At 38.3% G+C, this 27,667-nt stretch overlaps 2 protein-coding genes across 9 annotated transcripts in view; one reads left to right on the plus strand and one right to left on the minus strand.

Moving 5' to 3' along the window:
- Positions 1–27,667, minus strand: part of mcf2l2 (MCF.2 cell line derived transforming sequence-like 2) — a 105,101-nt gene that overhangs the window by 52,109 nt on the left and 25,325 nt on the right. For 6 of the 7 annotated variants that reach the window (XM_087836830.1, XM_087836835.1, XM_087836834.1 and 3 more), the window contains exons 2-15: positions 25,468–25,551; positions 20,373–20,487; positions 19,983–20,073; positions 19,348–19,467; positions 18,211–18,327; positions 17,909–18,058; positions 17,212–17,336; positions 16,989–17,103; positions 13,798–13,917; positions 13,406–13,597; positions 12,216–12,407; positions 11,942–12,128; positions 11,650–11,747; positions 10,606–10,694 (exon numbers count right to left, since the gene is read on the minus strand). In XM_087836830.1, the coding sequence (XP_087692956.1) occupies positions 10,606–10,694; positions 11,650–11,747; positions 11,942–12,128; positions 12,216–12,407; positions 13,406–13,597; positions 13,798–13,917; positions 16,989–17,103; positions 17,212–17,336; positions 17,909–18,058; positions 18,211–18,327; positions 19,348–19,467; positions 19,983–20,073; positions 20,373–20,487; positions 25,468–25,551 (1,795 nt within the window). The remainder of the gene's footprint in view (positions 1–10,605; positions 10,695–11,649; positions 11,748–11,941; positions 12,129–12,215; positions 12,408–13,405; positions 13,598–13,797; positions 13,918–16,988; positions 17,104–17,211; positions 17,337–17,908; positions 18,059–18,210; positions 18,328–19,347; positions 19,468–19,982; positions 20,074–20,372; positions 20,488–25,467; positions 25,552–27,667) is intronic. The other variant, XM_087836831.1, reaches the window with a different exon arrangement.
- On the plus strand, positions 735–9,951 carry b3gnt5a (UDP-GlcNAc:betaGal beta-1,3-N-acetylglucosaminyltransferase 5a). Of its 2 annotated transcripts, none has more exons than XM_087836838.1 (2): positions 735–921; positions 6,781–9,951. In XM_087836838.1, exon 2 carries the CDS (start codon positions 7,124–7,126, stop codon positions 8,315–8,317), a length of 1,194 nt encoding a protein of 397 aa, XP_087692964.1. In that variant the 5' UTR covers positions 735–921; positions 6,781–7,123; the 3' UTR covers positions 8,318–9,951. The 2 variants fall into 2 exon arrangements, with proteins under 2 accessions (XP_087692964.1, XP_087692965.1); XM_087836839.1 differs by lacking the exon at positions 735–921 and adding an exon at positions 1,249–1,283.

Here is a 27,667-nt window from a genome sequence, read left to right on the forward strand (position 1 = left end):
TTGATGCACTGAGTTAATTGCTATAAAATTAGTTATAGGTAGCCAATGTGGGCAGAGGGTAGATTTTTATTTAACTACATGATTTCTTGAAATTCCATGGAGTGTTTATGTCTACTCTCCTACAAGTCCATGCGTGTTGCATTTTAAAGATTGATCTGAAGTCAGTATTTATAAGAAGAGACAGTGAGTAATCCATGACAGGAATCCAAAACATGTCTATGCCAAGTGGTATGAAAAAACTCACAGACTTATCTGTCCTGTCATTGGTCTAGATTTGTGCTACAACAGCACAGGCCTCAGGAAAAGCCCTCAGACTGTAACTTAAGCACTTCCTATAACTTTGTTATATCTAAGAATGTGTAGGAGCACAATGGGCTAGTCTTGTCTGCTCATTACCTGAATGTGTATGAATCCTATCTTACAACTTGCTCACAAGATAAGTACTGACTCTGATTTGTGCAATTTTACACATGACTTCTCCTCCCCCTGACATGCATAATTAAGTTATTTACAGCTGAAATAGCTATGTAAGGACATGTCTCGGGGTCAGTAACAAAAAAATCACATAAACATAAAATTAGTTTGGTTCAATTTGTGTTGTCTATTTAGAAATAATACATTTACAGTCTTTGTGTTATTTAAAAACTACTACTACTATCACCATCTATCCTCCTCCCACTTCAGATGACACACTCCCATCTCTCAGGCTCTCTTTGTCGCACTGAAGCTTCCAGGGCAAACAGTGCACACATTGAAAGCCATCCTCTGCTGAACAGTTCAAGAAAATCCGAAAGGAAGAAGACAACAGAAAAAGCTGATGAACAGAAATAAATCGTAGAAAAACAAGAAACACAAAATCAGTTGGAAAGCGTGAGGAAAATAAAGTTCGACGGGTATGTGGATTCTTGCTTGAGTGATCTGGTAAGTCAGGAACAGTGTGTATGTGAGCTTGCTTGCTGATTGGTGTCTAAGTAACTGGCGTGTGTAATAGCAGAATAGTTTCAAGGATACAGGTATCCGGTTGTAGTAGTTAACTCAGAAAGGTGGAGAAAGTACAACAAAGCTCAATGTGTAAAGTAAATACAGGCAAATACTACTAGAACTCAAAACACCACAGAATAAAAGTACAAATTGTGCTGTACTGTACAATTTACAGTAAACATCACCTAGAATACTGATATCTGTAACTTATAATAGCTTTAAATTGGTATCAATTTACAGAAGCATCTACTTCCACAACTTTTGGTATTTGGTGTCAGGGCTCTGTGTGCGGGCAGGCGGAGGTAAGGATCCAAATGCAGGACTCGGACACTGAATGCAACTCGAAGACCACAGCTTTATTGCTGGTGCAAAACAAAACATGAATCAAACTGAGATTGCTAACACAAGAACACACAGCAACACGGGGCTTAAATACAATGAGGCATAGTCAGAGAATGGAAAACAGGAGGGAGACATAGCTGGGAAAGATGAGAACTAACGAGACAGGGGGAGCGAAGCTCGACACACTGACTAAGGCTACGTTCACACTGCAGGCGAAAGCGCATCAAATCCGATTTTTTGACCCTATGCGACCCATATCCGATCATGGTATGACAGTGTGAACGGCACAAATCCGATATTTTCAAATCCGATCTGGGTCACTTTCGTATGTGGTACTGAATCCGATACATATCCGATGTTTTAGAAAGCGACTGCTGTTTGAATGGTCATGTCGCATTAAATCCATCTTTTACGTCACTGACACAAGGCAGACGCCAATTATCAGCGCCCGATAACTCATCGCGAACGCTTCCTGGCCATCCGGTGAAACTGCTTGGAAGACAACGTTGGAGAAACGTGAACATTTTATTTGTACATAATCTGCAGATTCTGACAGAAATCTGCAACTATCCTTTGAAGCACCGCTCCTCTAAAACAGCAATAAGGATCATTATTAGGTTATCTACATTATTATGTAAATAACAAAATAACTTAAAGCAAAAATTGGGAAACGTGAAGTCCGAAGTCTTTATATTAAGGCCATCAGTCAAACAATACTGTTTGCCCTGGGTCTAAACAGAGCGCGTTGTGTGTGACATCTTCTTTTGCGCATGCGGGCCGCTTTGAGCGTTCACACTAGAGTGCGTTTGCTGTCGCATTTTATTTGTAGTGTGAACGAGCAGACAAAAAAATCGGATTTGATCAAAAAATCGGAATTGAGCATTAAGACCTGCAGTGTGAACGTAGCCATAAGACATAGCCCTTCAAGATAAAACAGGGAACAACTCACAAAGATGCAGTCACAGAACTAGAACTACACTAACCATGGGACACAAAACCTAAGAACTAAACCCTAGACCAGAATAAACTGAAACAGATTTATAATAATAATCAAAACAGGATAACTAAAGAATCTGACATAAATCACAATACAGAACAATACCAAAAAACATAAGAAACTGAAAATACTGGGTCAACATGACCCAGAACCGTGACATTTGGCTTTGCTTTATGTTCAGCAGGTCAGCTGTGTGAAGTCACAAATTTATCAAAAGTAAGAATGTGGATTCATTTCCCCCTTTGTTTCTACATAACTGCAAGGATGATGATCCCAATAGAGGCAGGCAATCACAACTTATCTAACTTTATGTACCGGTACTTATTTAATTCTGAAAGTAAAAACTAAATTTCAATTTTAGGTGTCATTCACATCACCTTTAATGACGGACCTCAGTTCAAAAAGCTTCAAATGTTTGCCTTTTAAATGAGAATATATGGAAAATGGAAATCTGACAAAATCTAACAAAAGCACAGCACTGAACTGACTATCAAGCTAGGTTGAATTAACAAGTTTTGAGTGCATATGGAAAAAATGGACCTGTTATGGTCTACAATATAAAACATCCCCTGGATCATATAAGTTTGATGCAGCCCTCACATTGCTGATAAACATAAAAAAACAAGGCCAGCCTTTTGCTTTATTTTGTTTGTCCTGTGCACCTTCAAAAACAAGCACACCTTCATTTATCTGTAAAACTGAATATATGTACCAGTGTGTGCTCGCGTGTTACAGATGTAATCTGGAGTCTGTATTCCAACCCTACATCATTTGCTTAAATTCAAAATGCCTCCTTTACAAGGCCAGCAGTGTTTGTGAGAAATAGTCAAACACATTTATGAGCAGTAGTCTACAGACATTTTCACAGAACACACTGACGCTTGACTTTTGAGAAAAGTTAAAGATGTGACCATCAGTATATACAAAGATACTGGGTCATTATTAAAAATTTGTGCAGTAAAGACTCCAGTTCTTGTTCCTGTAATTCTAGCAGGTTGACAACATTGCATTTCCCAGCACAAAAAAGGTAATGGGAGAAAACCTTCTCAATGACTTGGTTTCAAACAGCAACACCGGAGCATTAGAATTAGAATTATGGCATCTATAAGTATGTAATAACTTTTAGAACAGAAGTTGAGGGAGACTTGCATTAGTATTATAGCTATCATGATTAAAATCCCTAGCCCTTTTCTTCTTGAAAAAGAACATGAAATATATGCTAGCAATGGAAATACGATCCAACATAGGCCCCAAACTGTTTTTTTTTTTTTTTTGAGATAAGATTATCTGTTAACAAAAGTTTGCCTGTTGAACTATTTATTTGAATATTTCTAACCTTAAGGACTTCAGTTAGCCATTAATATTATCTGACCTTTTCCAAATTTGAGGGTCATTTTATAGATATGGTTTCATTTTATGTATTCAGGTTTATCCCTTATTTGAAGATTTCTTCCAAGTTAACATTTTGAATGTCTAATTATTTCCTGTAGCACCATTTAAATATATGAAAATGCACAAATTACTGCTTGATGAGCCCTCGTGTACAAAGGTATTAGATAATATCATGGTACATTGTTATCACAAGACCATAGGATGTCAGCACTTCAGTTTTCTCATCCTGACTGAATAAGGTAAAAATATGCTGCAGCGAAAATATGTGTTTACACTGTTATGTAGCAACATTCACAGACGTCAGCAGCTTCACTGCTGAGGGGCTGTGTTGGACTAAACCCCCTCCATTATAGGTCTTTGTGCTGGTTCGGCAATTACATTCAGTGTGTTGTTTGCAGAGTGAATCAGTTAGCCAGTGTCGTTAACAAGTGATTTATTATATACACTGATAATTCTTGTGTATTTACATGGGGAAATCTGACTGTACAAAGCCAGATAAAATATAGTGAAAAATATCTCTGACCCTTCACGACCTCTGAAATTTTGACCAGCAATAATAGAAATCACATAAATATAAGAATGAAAGACTTCAATGGAAATGAGAGCGAGAGCAAGGGGAAGGATGCCGTTTATGGTTGCTTTATGAGCAGCCATGTGCAATTGAGGTCATTAATAAACCAGTCAGTTGTGTTCAGTTAATTTGTGATAAGACTCACTCGAACACCAGCTTACTTTATCTATTTAACACTGTAATTTATTTTACTGAGTTGTACACTAGTTGGTATGATACAACTAGGGCACATGAAGCTACTGATGTGACGGTCTTAGATAGTAATTTCTGAACTTGTGCAATGACAAACATCCTTTTTTAGAACTGCACAGTTGTTACATTTTTTAAAAAAAATTCCAAGTATTACTGAAATACTATTAGCACAATCAAGTACAATCAACTCAGTCAAATCAGTTGGCAAAAAGCACTTTGTCTCTGAGTGAACAACTTTAACCAAGTTGAATTAAGAAAAAGAATTGGAAAGTGCCATTCCTACTGTTTTTATTCCATTTGCCAAGAAATTATCTTTACACAAGTCTAATCAATTAGCAATTGTCACCTAAATATTAGCCTTTTAAATGCAGAGTCACGATTCAAATGGAACTGGGAGCTTGTTGTCACATAAGGGTTTATAAATGCCGAGTGTGCTAGGTTTCATGCTAGAGTATAGAAATGCCATTTAAAATTTTGAAGAGACGTGAGTGTGTAGCCAACTGAAAACACAATACAATTTACATGATAATGCTTAGGAACAGTTACAGCCAATAGTAATGAAAGGTATTAGTCATATCAAGAGGAATGAAACTGAAGCCATAATATCTCATGCTCAATCATCAAGGTAAGGAAATCTTAGAAAGTTGACGTGGTTCAACTAGTTCATAGTGTTTTCTGTGGGAGAAACATTTCGTCACTCAACCAAGTGACTTCCTGGGTCTTGGCTGAATTCAGTTTACAGTTATAAACAGTATGTTTGTATAATGATTGAAATAAGTTCCATTGCCTAACAATGAGCGGTGAGGTCAGTTTCTATATCATTATCATGCAAATTGACATGATTGATATCCATGAGCGTTATTCAAAACGGTTTGCAGAATGGCTGCAATCGCTATGAAAGCATTAACCACTGCGGACGTACTCCCATGCAGTCCAACATCCCAAATGTAATTCTGGATGTGGCTGATATATCCGTCTGATTGGTATCCTAATTGGTTGACAAGTAGGCTATAGCCCACCTTGAAAAAAGAGATAAAAGATTACAAAATACAATGTTAAAACCACAGATAGTGACTGTAGTGCACACTTCATAGTTTTTAACACTATGTTTCACTTTATTTCTCATTGTATGTTATAACTTCACATTTCTTACATGCTGGCTAATGGTCCAACAACTGAAGGAATTGGGTCCAAGAAACTAGTTGTACCAGATACTGTAATGGTCCTGAGTCTGATGACTCAGTGTTTTGTGTTTCTTTATATTATTATCTTTATATTATTCTATGTTCTTGTTTATTCTGTTATGTCTTTTGTTTAGGTTTGCTATGTGTTAGGGTTTTGTTTTATGCCTGCCTGTGTTCCCTCTGTCTCTCTCTCTCTCTCTCTCTCTCTCTCTCTCTCTCTCTATATATATATATATATACATACACACATTATGTAAGGTGTGGACATTTACTATAAATTCTTTACTATAGATTCTAAATACACAATACACCAACCACAGCACTAAATGTCGTCACTATTACTGGATTAAAGACGAGCATTCAATCACAATCACAGCGGATTTTCTGTAGTAACATTGTGATAAGAAACATGCCTATCCAGGTGCTAACACTGTATTACTACAGAAAAAACAACTTCAGGACCCCAAATAAACTGCATCAGAACACCTTTTGATACAAAACTTACTGCAAGGAAGGTTTAATGATATCAGCGCAAAACCACGTCATGAAATCTGAATGCTTCCACATGTGTAAAAACCATACGCTCACGCCCTCTTCACAAACATATCCAAAATAAATATAGAAAACAAGAATAAGTAGCTGTAAAAGAATGTGTACAAAATCTACGCCTAACCAAAGACGCACAACTAAGGAGGTTCCTAACTGCCAGCTGACTGATCCAGTTAGGCTGCAAGTTTTCAAGCAGGTCTAGCGGCTGCGTGTACTACAGCTCATGATACTTTACAATTTGTTAGAGCTGCGTTTTTACCCGTGTCCGTTCAATAATATTGTTTATGCACAATACTTCAAAAATGTTGTTTTCAGTTTTTCATAAAGTCCGAACATATCCTGAGTGGCAGATCTTCCATAGGTGCACATTTTTACATTGTCTTTTATTGGGAACTGTGGTATATTTTATGCAAAAAAAAAAAACCAATATGGAATACAACTTTACAATTAAAATGATTTTGACTATTGAACTGCCAAGGAACTGCAAGGATACTCTGCATAAATATACTATGGAACAGAATATATGCACATATAAAGTTTTATCTTAGTCTTGTTTTTCTCTTTTTTTTCAGGTGTCATGTGGCCTGAGGACATGCAGACATTAAAGTTGTGGGACGGAAGTTGAACTAACTGGAAACTTTGAATAGTCAAAAGAGAAGTAGCATGTTAGACTTTTAGGAAGTGATGGTTGACACAGCTTGAACCAACACTGGTTAGTTACAGCTTGCAACCAAGGAACTTTTTCTTTACACAGGAGAGAGAGATCAGTAATAGAGCAACCATACTGGACTTCATCATGAGGAAAAGGAACCAGTTTGAAGGACAAGTGAAAGAAAGAAAGGAAAGAGGATGAAGAGAATATTATTAGATGGGGCATATATTGTTTGTGTTCAGCTGAAATAAGCAGTAATCAAGATGTTTGTGAACTTCCGTCGAATCCACAAGTGCCAGTGTTTGCAACTGCTGACCACAGGTCTTCTGCTTTGTATGGTGATGGTTTACTGGGAAGAGCTGGACCATCATGCAGTCAGCCACATGAGATCCTTCACCCACCGGTACTTGATCAACAGCTATGATTTTCTCAATTCTTCTTTTGCTATCAACTCCAATCATCATTACAGAAAGGGTGGTTCTAACAGGGTATTTGGTGGATTTGTGAACTATTCATACCTCATCAACCACCCAGAGAAATGCAAAGGGGAAAATGGGAAGAGTTTAAATGATGTTTTTCTGCTGTTATTTGTAAAATCATCACCAGAGAACTTTGAGCGGCGCCGAGCCATCAGGGACACATGGGGAAACGAGAGCTTTGTTTGGGCAGAACTGGGGGTGAATATGAGGTTGGTGTTCGCCATTGGCATTCATCCACATGTCGAACAGAGATATAAGGTCCAGACTGCACTGCTGAAGGAGGACAAGGTCTATGGAGATCTGATCCAGCAGAACTTTGTAGACACATTTTATAACCTGACTACCAAACTGATCCAGCAGTTCCACTGGAGGCACATATATTGCCCTCAGGCACGCTTCGTCATGTCTGCGGATGATGACATCTTTGTCCATATGCGTAATTTGGTAAAGTATTTACAGGATATTCTCAGGAGTCAATCAGGAGCTAAAGACCTATGGGTGGGGCATGTCCACAGGGGATCTCCTCCAGTTCGCTATAAATACAGTAAATACCACATTCCCTATGATCTGTATCCCTGGCCATCCTACCCAGACTACACTGCTGGAGCAGGGTATGTGGTTTCAGGGAATGTAGCTGCTAAAATTTACCAGGCGACTCTGCTGCTGAACTCCTCTATGTACATTGACGATGTCTTTATGGGAATCTGTGCCAAGGCCATGGGGGTCTCTCCCCAGGAGCATGTTTACTTTTCAGGGGAGGGCAAGGCTCCTTACCACCCCTGCATTTATGACCACATGATCACATCACACGGTCATACCTCTGATGTGCGCTCACTGTGGCGGTCAGTAACAGAATCTAGAGAGAACAGCAGCACCAGAGGAATACTAGGTAACCTTTATTGCACAGCAGTGAGAGTGATGCTGCTATGTCTGCCACATTATCAGAACACTTACTCCTGTAGTGCTGCTTTTACATGAATATTCGTTGTGGGTCTCAAACACTGTTATAAACAATGTTACCTAACAGCACTAGTCTGACACATTTCACCTTTTGCCGTTGTGTGCAATTTTGTAAGGAAATAAAATCAGATCTATTAAGAAATTAAATGCATTCAAAATTCATGTCCAGATGCATCAGGCTTCACTGATGTGCAGCTTCCCTTTGTGTTCCCTTAATTTTTTTTATGTTACTTTCCGCAGTAGTTTACTAAAGCACTTATCAACGAAATAACTTTTCCCTTTGCCTTCTCCATAAATTAGCTGTAGCAAACATCAAAATTGTTGACTTAAGTAGCCTTGGATTATTCTTCTGTGTTGGGGCAATTGATAGTTTTGCCTTTTAATTATTTATAGATAAGACAAGGGTATCAGGATAACTCTGAAATTTAAACCCAGACATATTAACAATGCAGCTGCCAAGTGAGAGGATAACTGGACCAACTTGATTTTTGTTGGAAAACATTGTTTTTTGTGATGCTGTGAATATTACTTTGATGCATATGTATAATAATTCACTGTCATAGAGCCAATCAAGTGTCTCACACATTAGGGTCTGCCAGATTGTGCTAAATTATAACGAACTTGTGTAATTCTGCTGTAGCCTGCATTTTCAGTGTAAGCCACGTCAGGACTTCTGCTAATTTATATTTTTGCCTTCTTAACTGCATTCCTTCTTTCACTCCTAATAACTTCATTGCACTCACCTGACTTCCTGTATATTGTTAAACTGTGTATTCTATAAATAAGTTCCAGTGAAACTGTAATGTCTAAAGATTAAGTTAGTTTCATTTATTGACTCTGTTTAGGTTAGTCAGCTAGACCCGTGAAGCTTTTCATGTGTAACTGTCAGAAGCCAAAACAAATAACCAACCCATAATGTAGTTCAATGTTGGACAGATTTATGAGCAAGGCTTTGACTTTTGAATGGCAATTACCTCATTTTCTTTCTGATTTTGTTTTGGATTTACAAGTGTGATTACAACAATTCACCTGTTGAAATACTTACTTCTGGTTCAATCTGCAGGTTTCACAATATCTCGAAATCTGCAGATTGCATAGTTTTACTTTAGATAGTTGAGCAACACCTAAGCAAATGATCGATCCAACCGTTTTTTAAGCTCTTATACAATTTATAGTTGCTTTATTTATTCCAGCTGTTATTACCCTAATCTACCACAGGGTTACCAAAGCAAAACATTTACCTACAATCTCACAATGCCTTTTTTGTATGTGGAGTAAGTCTATTTGATTACATGCACACTGAAAAATGAAGCTAAGATGGTACGTAAGTAATGTGACGTCTAAGTGTCCACTCTGAGCAGTAGTCTTTGACACCTCAGGAGTGATATTGAAACAGTCTGCAGTAAACCCGTCTCTGATATACTGACCCCAAACTGACTTGTCTGTGCCAAGTACATTATTCCAAAATGCCTAGTCTTTACCTGTGCACTCAATGCCAAACCTTTGACATTAATTTTGGACAACAAAGGGTGTTTTAGTTTAAGTTATTTCTGGTTGAAATTACACATTGATCGTTCTAAGCCCAGCCAAAAATTCTCATTATAATTTCATGGATTTCATAGTGTGATAAAAGGAGAGACGGCATTTTTTTCTATAATACTGTTTGATCTTTTTTTAAATCCTGAAATTGAATGTTGTTGTAATTTTTGTGTGACATTTCTTTGAATGTATCAACTTTGTTAATAGAATTTTTGCTTAAATAAAAAAAAAAAACAATAGTTCAGAATCAGTTTCACATAGGATCTACTTATTATTTTACTTGAACCTAGATAATGTATCTACTCATAAGGCTAGCATACGTGAGGTCGTAAGAAATTAAATAAAATCCAACACCAACAAAACTTCATTGTGGACCTTTTACATCCCTGCTCTTTCTTATTTGACATGTGTTTGTCTTCCTGTATCAAAGTTTAAGTTTACTTATCTATTGCCTGAAGAAGGAAAGTTTAAGGTACATATTAATTAACCACATAGGGACAATTCTGGTCACATCAGTTAGGGTTATTACCACTAGTTTGTTTACAAGTACATCAATGTTTCAAGAGGTCAGGACACAAATTGGATTGAGAAATGACATTTTTAAAGATTGAAAGGATATGTGAAATTGTTAACTGTTTTTCTACCATGTCATAAATACTTGCACTATCCTTGGGAAGAGTATAGTATACTGCATAAAATTATGCCATAAAATAAACTGCAAATGTAAAAATTGAGCTTTTGTTATCATCGCAGGAATACGACATTACCTGCGTCTGTTGGATAGACTTTCCTCAGTCTCATTTGTCACAACAACATGTGTGGAGCCTCCTTGGCTTTCTTCATGCATGACCTCAATCTGTAACACACAAATATATGCACAAGTGGCTTTAAATGAATCAGTTCTTTTTTTATATATAGCACCGTGTTTTACAAGAAAAAATTGTCATCTCCAAATACCTTACAATATCAGAGAGAAAATCTCACTGAGCCTACATACCCTTATGAGCAGCAGTGTCGAGGAAAACTCCTTTTAACAGTAAAATATCTTTGCTATAGGAAGGATCAGATATCTGCCAACATTATACAAAAACAGCATTCGTGTCTGGCGTATGATTGATTTTAATTTTTCAGAAGAATATCTACCAGCATTATTGGGGTTTTTTTCTTCTGAAAAAAACGGTTTCAAAGAGGGATGAGTGTTTGACCAAGTATGCTGAAAAATACATGACTTCATTAAACTGACTGTGTGACATGTAACATGACCAGAAGAGTTTGTGCTCTTTTGGCATCAGGCCTCCAGGAAGCTTGAGTCACAAAACAAATTATGCGAGTGCACAGTCAACCACCAAATTGGCATACACTTTTGGACTGAGTATTAAAATGTGTGACCAGTCAACCCCTCTGCCCTCTACTGGTGGGAATAAAGAAGATGATGAAGTAGATCCATTCACATCTCTCATGTTTTCTTTCACTCAAAATACTAAAAGTAATAAAAATAAATAAAAACTATGAAATAAAGGTGTTAATATAGACAATCCAGGGGCCTCTGTGAGGCAGCAGTACCGACTACTGAACAACTGTGCTTCCTATGTGCATCCATGAATAACTGGTAAGTTTCTGAAAGTAGAGCCATTCTTAGCCAATAAAAATAGTTTGGGTCCATCAGTTTTGTTGTGTCATGCTGTTACCACCACATTTCAGAGTGAAATGAAATGTAATTCAATGGAAAAGAGGTCAAAGACAGATGAACAGGACTTTAAATGTGTTTTATTGTTTCAGTGAGATTTAAAAGTGTAGCCCAAGGACATTACCTTGATTCCTCCCTTTGCCTTCCTTATGTTCTTCTTCTTGTTGAGATCAGCTTCAGCCTGCTGTTTGTTAGAATTATCGGAAGCTCTGCGAGCAAGAGCTGAAACAAGATGACAGCACACAGGTAACTTTGATCCTTTCTTTCTTCAAAGTTTGTGTGTTTTCTTGTTTGTAGTCTGCATTACTTCAGATTAATCTAACTGTTGTACAGTCTTGCAAAAGCTTACAGTTAAGACAAAAAACAAAAGAACATATCTTCATTTAAATTAGCTGAAAACACAAAGATCAAATTACGCTGTTGGCCTCCTGCAGTCCTGGGGGTGTTCTTCACTGAGGGCCGTTTGGGGGAGGATTCAGGCCGTGGAGCAACAGGCTGGATGGGCCTTGTCTGTTTAGCTGACAGTCTCTTCAGACTGAGATGCCGCTTTTCAAACATCTCCTGAACATCTTCCAGTCTCTTTAGCGCCTTCAGTACACTACCCTGCGGGTAAAAAGCTATACATCTACCCTTGTCCTCATCATTTTTGCAACAGAACATCTTTCATAGTATTATGTTTGTGGACTGTACCTTGAGATCCTCTGACAAGACAACCTCATACTGGTTGTGCAGGTTCCTCAGTTCAGTCAGTTGGTTCTTTTCTGCTGACTCCAGAAAGTGTTCGATGTCTGTCAGTGCTGACTCTGCTCCTTCCTGTGACTGACACTTATCCACAGCCTGGGATGCCAGCAAGTAGATCCCAGACTCACACCACTGGTTAACCTGCACACAACATCCAATGACGTCAGCAATAGCCAAGAATTCAGTTTTAGAAAACATAATCATCCCTTCACATATGGTGTCACAGTGTAGAGTCCTGTATTTGGGTGGTAGGAGGAAAATACTGCAAGTAAAATCCCAGCTGGGTCTGTAGAAACTTGTTATGCGGGTAATAAAATTCTCAATTGTTGAGTTATGTCAAGTTTCTTCTTAGATTGTCTTCTAATATCTTTGACATCTTTATCTTTAAAAAGATTATTTGGTCAAACTGATGGTGAGTGCTCTTGTACGATAAGATTAGAATAGATTTTGATTTTCATATTTAAACACAATGACTGCAATAGTTGGTCTTGTGGCAACCGGAAGAACTGAAGCCACGGTGATGAGTGGTTTATTTGAATATGTCTACAGCAGCAGGGTGGACAGATGGCCCAGTCAAAACAATGATCCGTCCACACCTTACTCAAACAGAAAGACAACCATCAGCTCTTTTTTTGGAAGAGTCACATTACACCAGTCGAGTCACAGGTGTATTGTGGAACACATATTATGTAATTATAGATTTATCTAATCAAATAGTAGCCCAAGCAGTTTTCAACTCATTTTAAAATATCGAAACAGTTTAAACATTGATGAGAATGAACCAAATTTGGAATTAAAGCTGTGCTCAGCAGCACATTTCACTAAGAACATTGAATAAAAAATAATATTTACATTATATTTAGGTGCCAGAGACTCAAGATTAAACAACTTTAACTCAATGCTTGCGCCGTCTGCTGGATGCAAATAGAGGCCGTGACATTCTAAGATGTAAATATGTCAGTGTGATTTTACAACATGTCCCACTGTCTGGACATTTTGGTCCAGAATTATCCAATGAAGAGATTAAAAAACAAACAAACCAAAGAACAGATTCATCACATTCCATCTGGCTTGTGTTAAGTCAAACTTTTGGATTTGTGGCCATCTGTAAATGTACACAACTCATATGGTATCCTTACCTTATCTATGCCCTGGTGTATCTGCAGAGATTTGGACAAAATATCTGTCTTTTTCTTGACCTCATTGCTGAAGTCATCACAGACACGACGGAGCTCGACACATTTGGGTCTGATGGAGTCCACAGCATAGTGATTGCTTTGAATCAGCTGGTCACCATGCAGTGCGTGAAGTTGTGCCTTTTCCAGTGTGGCCTGGAAGAAAATCAATTAAATATGATACATTAAGCTGTGCAAGCAAACGCTTCAGGGTATCCACACTCAACGGTGTAACTCTACAACTTTACTAAAGTGATTCACGATGATTGCTTTAACAAGAAACCAAATTACTTGTAATGATTCAATATTATTAAATGACTATGTGCCATTGTGTGTGTAACTGTGCCATTACAAACCTGAGCTTTCTCCTCCAGTGTTTTTAGCTCCTTGAGCAGTTTTTCAACTCTGGCCACACAATCCCCAGTGTCTGAAAGGCTGTTTAGACTGTCTATCAAGCTGTCGAGAGACACTTTGACCTGATCGCCAATGATTGGAGAGAAACAGAGAAAAAGCAGAGAGAATCATTGAGTTACTTCGTTATCTATTCTGCTCGTGTTAAACAAACCAAATGACGAATTACATTTGTTGATTTAGTTTGTGTAAAACTTTTTTTAATGTAAAAACACAGCTTAAACATTAAACAGTAGCAGTATCTTGGTAGCTCTGTAAGAATTCTGCAGTAGGGCTGTAATCTCAGTATTCATCAGCAGGGGGCAGTGTGGTCCTTTCTTTCTGCCCTGACTGTATTTTCCTCTAAACCAGTGGTTCTTAACCTTGTTGGAGGTACCGAACCCCACCAGTTTCATATGCACATTCGCTGAACCCCTCTTTGGTGAAAAATAAAATATGATTTTTTTTCAAATTCAAGACATAGATATGTTTTTTATTGGTGCACAAAATGAGCCGTGCATGTCACAGTGGAGGCTCTGCCGAACCCCTGAGACCGACTCACCGAACCCCTAGGGTTCAATCGAACCCAGGTTAAGAACCACTGCTCTAAACCATGGCTGCCTGTATTATATATTAATCAGTGTGGAAACTGCATCAGAGTTGTGCTTTGCTTGGAGAAGGTGGCAACAGTACTTGCTATTGTTAACACTGTAGCAACTGTAATTTCATTTTATTCCATTTTTGTCAGGTTACTCTTAAGGTTTTGGGGCACATGGTGTTAATATTGCCTTTTATTGTTGCTGTTTTGGTGTGTTTAATTAATCTAAAACACAAAAATAGAAGGCCTTTAGTTTAATCATGTTGACTGATAGCAGTAAGTGATGCCTGTCTCTGTATTATGAATGTATATGCATAGCCCTCTGAAAGTACTTGGATTTTATCATTATGCAAAAGGTGTCTTTGGCTTTACACCAGAAGAAGCTGTGATGACTGCTGAGCATAACAGTTCTATTTTATTAGGAGGTTGGAGACGTGCCAGTGATGTAAGCTGTGAGCAAAGAAACTGGTATCCGCCCTGTTGTCCCCATAGTTTTTCATCTCCGCTCACTCATTCACTACATTCTAGCTTTTTACTTTCTGGCTAGTTACCAAATAAAAGGAACTAAAAGGTGCTCTGCTAAGGTTTGCGCTACATGCCTCATGACTACCGTAAACCGATGCACCGCTGACAACAGATACCTTGTTCTTGAATGGGACACAGCAGTGACTTTGAACAGGAGCATGACTGGATATAATGTCTTGATGCATTCTCAATCATCCAGGAAAGTAAATCTCCAAAAAGTTGATTCTGTTCATCTGGACATAACGTTTTGTGGGAGAAACGTTTCCTCACTCATCTAAGTGACTTCTTCAGTCTCAGCTGACTGCAGGTTTCCCCGATCTTATAAACAGTACATTTGCATAATGACTGAAACCAACCCACTGAAGGAACAATGGGCTGGGAGGTCAGTTCCTTAATCTTAATTATGCAAATTCTCATGACCACTGATCAACAACCACTGTCCAAAGCCCACTGATCAATGGCTGCAATCACAGCATTGTAAGATGGCGAAAGATGTACCCTTTAGCACAACACAGAAGAGCTGCCTCATCAGGCCAGGACTCTGCAGTCTATTTACACCTACAGGCCAGTGGACGCTGTTTCAATGATGAGGATGTACACATCCTGGACAGGGAGGAACGCTGGTTTGAGCGTGGAGTCAAGGAGGCCATTTGCGTGAAAAGGGAAAGACCATCTCTGAATCAAGGAGGGGGCCTGAGAGCTGAATTTTCTTATCGTTTACCTGAGTTCAAGTTTGCAACTCCCCATTCATCTTGCCTGAGACGCCTTTGTTCTGGCCCCGTGGAGGAGGCCGCAAACGCCGACGCAGAGATCCGACGTTCTGGTTCGACTGAGACGGCGCACTAATAGACCATGCTCTCCAGTTTATTACTGGCTATTGTGCAGTTTCTGGAGAACAAGCTGTGCGAACTTCGGACACGGATCTCATTCCAGTGAGAGATGCGGGACTGCTGCGTGATCTTCCTCACAGAAACCTGGCTATTGGACTCCGCCATACAACTACCGGGGTTCCGTGCAGTGCATTGGTCACAGGAGCAAACTGAGAAAAGCAGAGGCGGTGGTGTGTGCTTCATGATCAACAACAGCTGATGTGACTGTCCCAACGTGCACCCGGTTAACTCCTTCTGCTCACTGGACCTGGAGTACCTAATGATTAAGTGCTGGCCATTCTGGCTACAGAGAGCATTTACAGCAGTCATTATTAGGGCTGTTTAGATCCCCCCCCACAAGCCGACACTGTAAGGAAACCGCGTACCCAGAGGCGGCATTTATACCATTGGTCGGACCAATCAGAGTCCATGTTGTGGGAGTGTTTCGATAACGCGGACTGGGGAATGTTTCGCATGGCTGCTGATGACATCAATGAGGACACAAACTCAGTCTACGGATTTATCAGAAAATGCGTGGAAGATGTCGCCCCACCCAGAACAGTTAAAAGTCTACCCAAATCAAAAACCGTGGATTAAGAGTGATGTTTGCACTGCACTGGCGGCAGGGAACACAGCTTTTGCCTCCGCGAACACATCGGAGTACAAACACGCAAATTACCAACTCATTAAAGCAGCCAAACGGGAGTACAGGGACAAAGTGGAACAGCAATTTCACAATCATGGGAGAATGTGGCAGGGACTAAACACATTCACAGACTAAAGAGGAAAAAATCAGCACACCACGGCCTCTGTGTGAGGATCTAAACATATTCTACGCTAGATTCGACACAGCGAACACCACGAGACCGGACAGTGTACGCATCAGTGGGGAGAGAGCGGAGGGAAGATACACAGCAAGGGGCCACCTCTGCAAAAAATTATTTGTAAAAATGAAAGATTCACTCATCCCTGTTCTCTCTGCATTAAATTATCCCAAGACCAAGTTGTTTCATAAAAATGTGATATTAAAAAAAACATTTTTAGAAATGTAGAGGACGTATACTCATTGTAATATGTGAAGATGCGAAACATTGCCCTTTCTACTGGTCTACTTGCAGTACCTCACATGAAAAACCAAAGGCTGCATGGCAATGGCATACTTTACCTCTCTGAAGTCCTGTTCAAAGTGACGCAACTGTAGGCACTGCTCCAGTTTCAGATGGTGTTTGCTCCAGAACTGTTCAAAGGCATTTTCTGTCTCATCTAGCTGGGCCAAAAGCCTAAAACACAGATTACAAATGTAACGAGAATTGCTACATAATTGCTCAAAATACATAACAATATACAGTGTGCATAACATCTATAAAGGAGTCTTTGTTGTTTGTTACCTTTCCACAGTAGTTTGGTTTTCCATCTCATCAGGGTTGAGTTCATGATCCTCTGACTTGGCTGACTGATCTTTTATACAACTATACAAGGTGGTGCCTTGCTTCACAGCTAGCCTCAGTTCATCCTGATTCACAGAAACAGAAGCATTAATATCACAGAACATTAATATCATAGAGAAACTTTTGCAAATCTGTGCAAGTTCCTATTTCAGCAGAAATATCCAATCTGATTAAAATACATGTAGTAGATGATTCAAGACATCTACACTTTTGCATTTAAAACTGATATTTGAAGTAGGTAAAGTCAGTCACGTAGAATATTCCAAGGCTGGAGCCTATCCCAGCTGTCTTAGAGCGAGAGGCAGAGTACAGCCTAGACAGGTCGCCAGTCTGTTGCAGGGCTAACAGCAAATTGCACTCACATTTACTCCTGCATTCACACTTATGGGCAATTTAGTGTTTCCAATTAACCTAACCCCACTAACTGCATGTCTTTGGACTGTGGGAGGAAGCCGGAGAACCCGGGAGAACATGCAAACTCCACACAGAAAGACCATGGCGTGATGGTGGAATTGAACTCATGACTTTCTTGCTGTGAGGCACCAGTGCTAACCAGATATACTAGTGTAAAAATACTTGCTTTGTCTCATGTTAATATGTGTGTGTGTGTCCTAGCATAGTTAATGCACCACATTACCTTGAGGTTATTGTGTTTGTCGGTGTGTGCTGTAAGGAGGTCTTTGGTGCACTGGACGTCATTGGGCAGCTCTGTCTCTGCTAGGTCTGTCCCGAACTTCTGTAACATCTGGGCTGTGGTTTTCACTGTCATGGCAAAATTTTCTATGGCCTATGGAAACAGACTCACATGTTACTCTGCAATGTCCTCTAATCTAGCTCACCATACACCTGCTATAATGTCAAATCTGTGAAACTTTTACAATTTTATAGTCTCAAGTTATAAATATATGGTATTGAATGCTACAGTAAGTCAGTGCTCACTGTTCGGTGGTGTATCCACTGACTGTGACTGTATTCCAGGTTTCCTCCTAACTCTCGGGTCAGCTGGCTTTTATCCACATAGCCATGTAGGTCAGACAGCGAGTTCAGCATCACGATCTGCAAACACAGTGCACTGCTTTACATGCTCCATTATTATTAAGTAAAATTGGTAGTACAACTTCTCATAGTCAGTGTTGTTGCAAGATGGGAAATGTTGCCTGGGAAGTTACTAAATAGGAAATCAAACATTTTGGTTTACAAGTTTGCTTTGAAAAGCACCATATAAGTAAGGGGTTATTGTTTTTATTACTACATTTGCATACACAATTTTAAAAAATGAGATGCATTTGTAGGTGTTGACTTGAAAATAAGTATCAACATTTGTATTCATGAATAATTTATTTATCTTGTTTAGCTAAAACCTAAGATCTATGATGAAACGATTTCCCTCACAAAAAATAAATGCAATTTTCCTGTTGTGTGATTTTCCTGTCAAGGCAGCCATTCTTTCTTTCCCACCAAACCTCTTTGCTCACTGTTGCTCAGTCCCTCAAAAATGTGACACAGTGTTTATCCTAACTAAAACAGTGGTTTGAGGAAGACCTGGTTATGTTACACAACTCTGACAACTGATCCACTGTGTCTGTCTTTGTCAGTATTTTATATCTTTTTGATACCACTGACATGCCCATCAAAGGATAAAAAGCTATAGTTATGTTTAACACCTACAAAAGAGACATAACATCTCTCGACAAGCTTGGAGTCCTCCAGGAAACACTGGAGAAAGTGGCCAGGGAGAGGAAAGTGTAGTTTGCCTGATAGATGGATGGAGTTATGGTTGGATGGTTGGATGGGTGGTGCATGCTTGATGCTTTTCATACTTTGCTATTGAAATGTTAGGTTTAATTGTGCTATGTGAAAAAAATATCACACCTTATGCAATTTAAGGAATTGTTCTATGGAAAAAAATCCCTCGTGGTGTTAAAGCATAGCATCTCTGTGTGTTTGGATGACATGTTTTCTCTTTCAGTATATCAAAAAAGCTAACTATTATCATGGGAAATACTTTTAGTCTCTCTTTTAGGTGTCTGTTTCAGAACCATACCCTGGCTCAGAATAAAACACCTGCATGCTTACCGGTACCTTCATTTTGAAGTCATCCTTGTGTAGTTTGATCCCAATATCTGCTATATGCTTCTGGAAGAACCTGGATGGCCTCAGCACCAACACCAACTGAAGATTTCCTGGGAATGCCCCCTGGAAAACATAACAAATGAACTTGAAATAAGACATTGCATCTTTTCATTCTCATGGTTATCTGTAAGTTACTTGAAACAAGCTAAAATATATTCTTCTGGTATAAAACTATTGCAGGTCATAATTAGTTTGTTACAGAAGCATGTTATGAAAGATCTGCCCATTTTAGTTCAAGCTCACTGAGCCTGATAGTAAAAATGGTGTTTAAAATAGGAAGGAGTGAAGAGATTTGTGTCTTTTAAAACATTATTACTACCTACCCTGTTCTAGAGGCATTCTTGCTGTGATATAGGTGTGTACTACAAGCCATTGCATTGAAATTGATTGTTAAATGAGGAATTCTACAATGAATGTGTTTGTGATCCATCCATTGCTCTGGTACAATGTGATGGTAAGGGCCCAAAAGAAAATGAGGCTATCATAGGGTTGTTACGCCTGTGTAGGAAACATAAGGACTTTAAAAAAAACATTTTAAAAAGGTCCTTGTATATATTTCTATGGTGATTACAACTTACAGCGATCCTGGATAGAGAGGCCTTTACTGAGCTCCATTTGTCCTTCCGCCGGTCGATGATGATAATGAAGCCAATGCTTGCAGCATCCAGGCTGGAGAGAGGAGGAAAACAATTTAAAGTTATAGGCCATGCTAATCAAATTCTCAAAGGTTTCGGGCTCCGGAAAATACAGAACTCAAGAATTGTCCACATTTCAAGGAATACACAATTAGTACACCACTAAGCATGATTTCCAGAAAGCCTTATGCTATTACTGTTGAGATGAAGCAGTGAAGAAGTTTAACCACCCAGGATCAAATGTGATCCTGTGGGGAGAGTTTTGAATCAAATGGAATTTTATTGTTATGATCTTTCTCGTTATTAGTTTTAATTGTGTGTGAGTATACATACCTGGGGATGCTGGTCAGGTAAGTAACTACATTGAGGAAATCTTCCTCTGGCACTTCGCTAAAGCCTGAGTACTCTGGGAAAGTGATGATGGGGGCACCATCTTTCCCTCGCCCTCCTACAGCACAGAAAAAATAAACCCAAATCAATAACTGCAGTAACTGTATTGCAAGACATTTTATCATTTAATAACTTAAAGGGAATATGAAATGCGGACATCTGTAAAACCTCCATTACAGCTATATGAAATTGTGTTTCATTTAAGATATCTGAAATGAAAGTTAAGACACCATTTAAATCAGAATATATGAAATTGTTTTGTTTTCCCAGTAGGAATCGTATTACAGGCACCCAGATGAAATTAGCGACATGGGGAATGGGCAATGACTTTTGGGAATGTGGTTCTACTAAATGTAAAATGGTATATCAGAGGAACACCCCAACTCTAACACCTCAGTATATGTTTGTTCCTTTAGGCTCTCAATTAAAGTTAAACTACATTGTGTTCTTAGTATATGTCCAACCATAACATTTTATTTACACTTCTCACAGATTTGGATTTACTGTTTTCACTCTTTTTGTCTTCATTGCCAACTGTAAGAAGACCAAACTGTTCAATGAGTCAAGTATAAGACCTCCGGGTAGTCTTATACTTGACTCATTAATTACTCGTCCTTGGTCAGGGCCACTTTTGGTTGGCTGTGGATGAGTAGGTAGAGGCTTTGTGCTTCAGTCTTCTTGAGATTTGAATGTGGCTTGTATTGTGAAAAAAGTGCTTTGAGTAGTCAGTAAGACAAGAAAGCACCATATAACTATGAATTAATGTCCTTCATGTCACATTTCACTACAGCGGACAACCCTCTAGTGTCATTTTTCAATGTCTGCAAAACTTTGCAGATGTACCTGAAATAAACACCATTAAACCATAATCTAAATAAAGCTTCAGGCTTCTAAAAATTGTGCTCTAAGATTTGAAAGAAATTATTGAACTCAAACCATGATTATTTCATAAACTTAAACTGGCTAATGTAAATGCTAAGCAAAACACAAGTCTAAAAATACTAGTCGTATACTATTTTCAAACTTGTGTGTTCTCATTGTTAATTCTGTCTCTTAATCCAGGCTTTTGTGGCTTACTATATTTGATCATCAGTATGCTTTACCTTTGCACATCTATAAAAGGGCCCTACAAGGAGCCAGTGTGCAACCAGTAGTCTTGACACTTCTGGTTGCAGGTACAGACTTTGTCACTGGAAAAATTCAATACTTGCACATCTCTCGAAATGTCACTAGATGGTGAGCATGAGCCATAACTCTGCTGGCTCTACAAGTAAAACATTGCTGCATCATGCTACTTGAGAAAAAAAACTAACAGTGTTTGTAATGCTAAAAGTTACAGACATTCATACAGACATTAAAGGGCTGTGCATAACCTTGAATCAGCACATCTGAGGATATTTTTGTTGGTTTAGAGTTTTGTCTGACCAGCATCTCTCAACCACAAACATGTGACTAACTTGCTGAGAATGGAAAGTTTATACTCAACACGTTGCAGGAGGGGAAGAAAGTGGGAGTCATGGTCTGACTTCTGTGATACTGGCATTTAAAAAACATCTGTTAGGCAAGGCAGGTAAGTGCTGCAGTGTTATTAGTCAAATCCCAAAACGTTATGAGATGTTATAGAACCCATATTTCCTACAAAGGAGAACCAACCAAAACAGAGCTCCAGTAGTGTAAATTAAATTAAAATGACTCAAATAATGCTTTATGTCTCCTGGATATAGTCATATCAACTTTCTGAAACTTGTAGAAAGACTATTTTGAAAACCTTTTACACTCCACAAAAATATACATTTTCCTCTCTAAGAACATAAAAGTTAATTATGTTAATTCTGTTAATTATCCCTAATAAAGTTACTGCCGTAAAAGTACGTGAAATGTGCATGTTTCCAATTTCCTGCTTGCAACTCCTTGCCTGCTGCTAGTAGTGCAAAGGTCATCTAACCCAGAAAAAGTGACGGGTTTTACACTGACCACTCAGTGATGTGTTTCTCCTTTACTTTTTAAGGAGAATCAAAAGAAAGCAACAAATCCTGCAGCTGTCCATGAGGGAAAACAAAATCATAAAAACTCTAAGAAAAGAGACGTGAAATTGTTTGGTATACTTCCTAACTGGTCTCTGGCAGAAGGAAACCCTCACTGGTTCCAGTTCATGTATATATAAAATGTGTATACAGAGAGACAAAAATAGCAAACCAAATGATCATAGCATTTAAACCTGGATCCTACTGAGAAAGCACACACACTCACAGTAGGCACACACATGTGGTGAAGACTATGAACCAGACTTGTGTTAACCTTATGTAATTCTAGAAGCAAGTAATGCTGAGAGAGGAACTTTTGGAAACAGTTATTTTGGCTGTTTGGTGAGACGACTGAGAGAAGGAATGAGAGGCATCCCTGGAGAACCACACAGACTGCTGTGTCACCACTAACAGCACATCTGGAAAAGTCTGAGGGCACCCAGTGTGAATGCTGGGATGCTAAAAGCAATGCTCCTGTCTAACATTTAAACTTAAAATTATGTGACTTTCCACCAGCTCCATACTAGTTAATAACTGGTCGCATTTGCTTATCATTATGAGCTATGATGTGCAAACACATGGAGTGAACAACCCACGCATTACACCTACAGAAGCTGATTGGCCATGCAAACCCATTCCAAGAAGCTTCTGGTGGCATTTTTTGTGCTGATGTTAATACCAGAGGAGGTTTGAATCTTTGCATTTACTGAATTTCTAAATTCTTCTAAAGCTTCTAAAAGCTTTTGGTGAGCTCTTTAGAACAACTCTTGTCAATTATTTTTTCATAAGAGTTTGTAACGGCAGACTGCACAACTAGGTGTTTGTGCCAATTAGACTTAAAAAAAAAACAAAGAAAAAAGAATTGAATTCAACATTTTAAAGGTATGGCATATTACTTTTAGTGTAACTCATATTAAGAGTTGCTCATCCACTAATGTTCTCCTCATCAATAGTCTCAGCAACAAAGTTCAAATACATACTTCCTCAAATGAAAAGCTTTTCAATAACACAAAGAAACAAAGAAACATATACCACTTAAATGTTTTTAAGGCTTCAAATTGAACTTTAAGTTGCTGTAAAAAAATGTTCAAATAATTTTTTAAGAAATCAAAAAGCAAACAAAATGCTTATGTTTTCTCATGTTTCTTCTGTCACGTATGGAGATCTCATTTTAAAAGGTGATACAACATTAAAGTGTATATTACATTTTAGAATTTGAAAGTGTCTGGTGGTCTACTCATTCTTGGTTTTTTATTGGCTCGTGTTTTTACACAATTCTTTGTGCTATGACTTTATCTTTATTGCAGCCAATTTCCCTGAGATGTTATTATCTGAAGCCTATAAAGAACTGGAGGAAGCAGTTCCCTGGAAGATGTGTGTTGGATGAAATCTTGAATGAATAAATCAGTATTACACAACATGGTATGTGCAGCTCAGTTGTATCATTGCTAGCACAATTTTACTTACATAAAATTAATTAATATTTATTAAAATGAATCCTAAAAAAAACAGACAAAAATGACTATTCTATTCTAGCAGGTAACTCCGGAATAAAGATTTCCAGTCATGTCATAAATTGCAAGATGAGGAGCTAAATACAGACTTCTGTATAAACTGAATAAGAAAAGGCAAGCCTTTAGTTTGGCTGATCAAAAGCTTAACCACAAAATAGACAGGCAACAGGCAGGAAGAGACTGGTAGGTCAGCTGGTAGAGAAAAGAGTGCTGCGAAGTCAGGACAAAAGGGAAATCAGGGAACTGGATACAGAAGAGTCAGGAGATGCAGGTCAAAGTAATCAAGGACAACGAGACAGGTATTGGGGCAGTAAAGCTGGAGACAAATAACTACCATAATAAAAACAGGAAGTAACAACAATAACGAAACAGTGAAATGGACAAACACAGCAAAACATAGGCAAAATTAACTCTATTTAAAGCTCAGGATGCCTAAAAACAAACAGAGAACATCTTAAATAAGGAATTCAAATGCCAACAAACTTAAGCAGGACATAAAAAACCCAGAGATCATAGCATCCACGATCTTTGACCATGCTCCATTTTGTGTGTTTGCAAGAAAGCAGATACTTGCAACTACATGCCAGGACAGAATATAATAATACTGTTAAATAAGAGAATGAGGTTTCAGTGCCATAGCAAACTTGAAAATGCCAAATGAACTTTCAAAAGCCCCCAATCGCCAGTGGGAATTAAAAGAAAAAACCCAAAACATGTGGAGAGGAAGATCTGTGTGTGTATAAACCTCCGGTGAACTGCTGTGTTCTGTGGAATTAAATGAGTCATGATTACATATCACTCCAGCAGATTTCCTCTTTTTTTAAACATCAACAAATAGAATCAGTGAGCAAGTCAGCTGAAGGGATTTTAGTGGTTTCCTCATATTATCCGTTTGCTTGTGATTTCCTCGGTGAAGAATAAAAAGTCATGAGAGAGTGAAGCAGCTGAGTTACACATGAAGTCCTTTCTTCTGGCACTTGCATAACTTGTGATACAAAACACAAAAATAGAACATCAGCTAAAAAACTGCTGAGAATGTTTGTTTGTTTTTTTAAAATATCAAAATCATTCAAATCAATTTGGGTTCAAAGCTTTAGTTACAGTAAGCATGACGGCACAGGGAGAAGTGGTACTGTAACAGGATGTCAGGGGTAAAAAATGAAAAAGGCTTTAATTAGTGCTCCGTGTTACATACTGGCCATAAAAGACTAAATATGTGCAATATTTTTCTCTTAAATTTACGGAACTGTGGATTCAATGTAGCTAGTAATGATAATGGCATGATTATTAATGTTTCTGTCATGGTACTATAGCAGTATTCATGAGCTAACAGATACTCTGTCCTGTGTTTGGTACTTTTGTTGTGTCTCCTGTTTTTCCTCGTTTGTCTCCTTTTAACGGCTCATTTGTTGTCCCACCCAGAGTTTTGTTTCAATGCCTCCACCTAACATGAACTTCAGGTATGGAATGAGGGCAAATAGAACAGTGCAGGTTACTTACCAGATAGCGAGGCAAACTGGCGGTGAAGCTGCTCTATGATGTCTACGGCCAGCAGGGGCCTGATGTCCTGCTGCATGATCTCATCTGAAAGGAGGCAAAAAACAGTAAATTATCCATGCATCTATTTTGAAAAGACATTACAGTATGCAGCTGATATATGATATCAGCTGCATATGATATAAAAGTATATTATACTACAATATAAAATCAAAAAGGCCACACATAAGACCAGTTGATCATTTAATCGGAGATCAAAGAAAACATGCTAGAGTGCAGCACACAAAATCACATTAGAGTATAAAGTTATAAAGCTATAAAGTAGCTATTTCATGGAGCACTGCAGAAAACAGTAACAGTAAGATTTGGATGTCTGGTAGCCGTTGCAACTACCAACTGTGACATGAATTTGACAATAGCAAGGGCTAACTCACGTAAGCGCTCTGCAATTAGAGAATTACAATGGTGAGACCTGACAGGCTTGGCTACCAGCAGTTCTTTACCACTCTTGAGCACCTGAAGCTTCTCCCTAATCCTCTGAATAGACAGGCACCGAGCTCCATTTGTAATTCTTTGGTGATGTGGAATGGAAGCAGGCAACTAGAAACAATACAAGGAAAATACATCTATGCCATGCAGAGTCTGATTAACCAGGTTTTCATGATGCATTATGAATACTTCAGGAGTCTCCAATGTAAGTCGCAGAACAATTTAACGGGTATTTGTACCAATGAGAAATAGGGAAAGCAGACATTTCTACAGGTAGATATTATCACTCCAGTCCTGAATCTGTCATCTTACTGAACGAATATTCATCTTCAAACACACTGTGAGCCACGTTCAACAATTTCATCGAGACAAGTTGCTTTCTGAGCTTAACTGCAGATACAGGTATGCATAATAAGGAAGTAAAAAGTAAACAAAACAGATACCACAGAAAGGCTTTGAGGCCAACAACAGATTTCACTCATTAATATAAAAAGTACAGTTCCTAGGCTCGACACTTTGTGACCTTACCTATAGAAGAGAGGTAAGCACGTATCAATATACGCACACATTTTTTCATAAAACATCAGTATATACCTCTGAACTTGAAGCACAAAAATCCTCTGATATGTTTTAAAGTTGAAAAATCTAAAGACATTGTTTTATAGAGAAAATTGATTGCAGGTAGCATAAACATTATTGGCCATTTCAAAGGTCAGCAGAATCAATCAGGAATTCAGAGACTTATAAGAAAGTATCTGTCTGCATTAATTTAGGAAAAAAAACAGACAAAATGGGGGCAGGAAGGTGTGATGATATAATTTGACACTGTTTTCTTTGATTTTTGTAATTTGATTTTTCCGTATCTTTGACAATCTTTTCTACCTGTTGGACTTGTTAGGACATGTAAGTGGAAAGGGGCTCAAACATGGGTGTTAGGCTACTGAGCTATTTTCCCATACATTTCTGTTAGTACAGCAGTATTATTGCTGATGTGAACCTAAAAACGTTTCACATAAAATATGCAAACTCAAAGAGAACTTGAATGCTTTTTTTTTTTACCAACAACTCAAGGAAAGAAAAGTGGATCTTGAGTAGAAAAAGTAGAACTTTTCTCACAAATTACGCATCAAGTGACTTTTCACCAACAAAGGTTTCCAGTAGCTAAAATCTACCAGCCAGGTGTATATTTACCAGTGATGTAAAATTGTCCCTTTGTGTAACATTTTATTGTATTTAGCATTAAGATAATATGTGTCGTGATGAATCAAAAAGAGCCAAGAATTAATCAGTTCAAGCCAAAATAGAATATGCAACTCTACTGAACATCTTTGCTATGAAATAGACTTAAAAGCTCCATATTTTTGTGGTCTCTATAGGAGCTTTGTGTGATCTGCAGTTCAAAGCAATTGTTATTTATCTTATTTTGGGTTTTGGTTGAGTTCCTCAGTCTGAAAAAAGCCATTTTAACATTTCATATCTTAACCCAACTGTCTTTTAATTAGCAGCCCCTCACAAAGGCTTAAAGAGTATGTGGGTGGGTCTTTTGTTCACTCAGCCAGAGCAATGTGTTTGAGATGACCATATTAGGGATTCATCATACAAATGTGATCCATATGCTTTGTATTATTATAGGGTTTTTACTTTACAATATAAAGTACTTTGAGGCGGCTGCTGTTGTGATTTTGCACTATATGAATAAAACTGAATAGAATTC

The sequence above is a fragment of the Neolamprologus brichardi genome, chromosome 23, assembly GCF_056152115.1.
Source record: "Neolamprologus brichardi isolate AB-2024 chromosome 23, ASM5615211v1, whole genome shotgun sequence".
NCBI lineage: Eukaryota > Metazoa > Chordata > Actinopteri > Cichliformes > Cichlidae > Neolamprologus > Neolamprologus brichardi.

Coding starts and splice junctions, on each gene's coding strand:
- b3gnt5a (XM_087836838.1), top strand. CDS start 7,124: ATGTTTGTGAACTTCCGTCGAATCCACAAGTGCCAGTGTTTGCAACTG.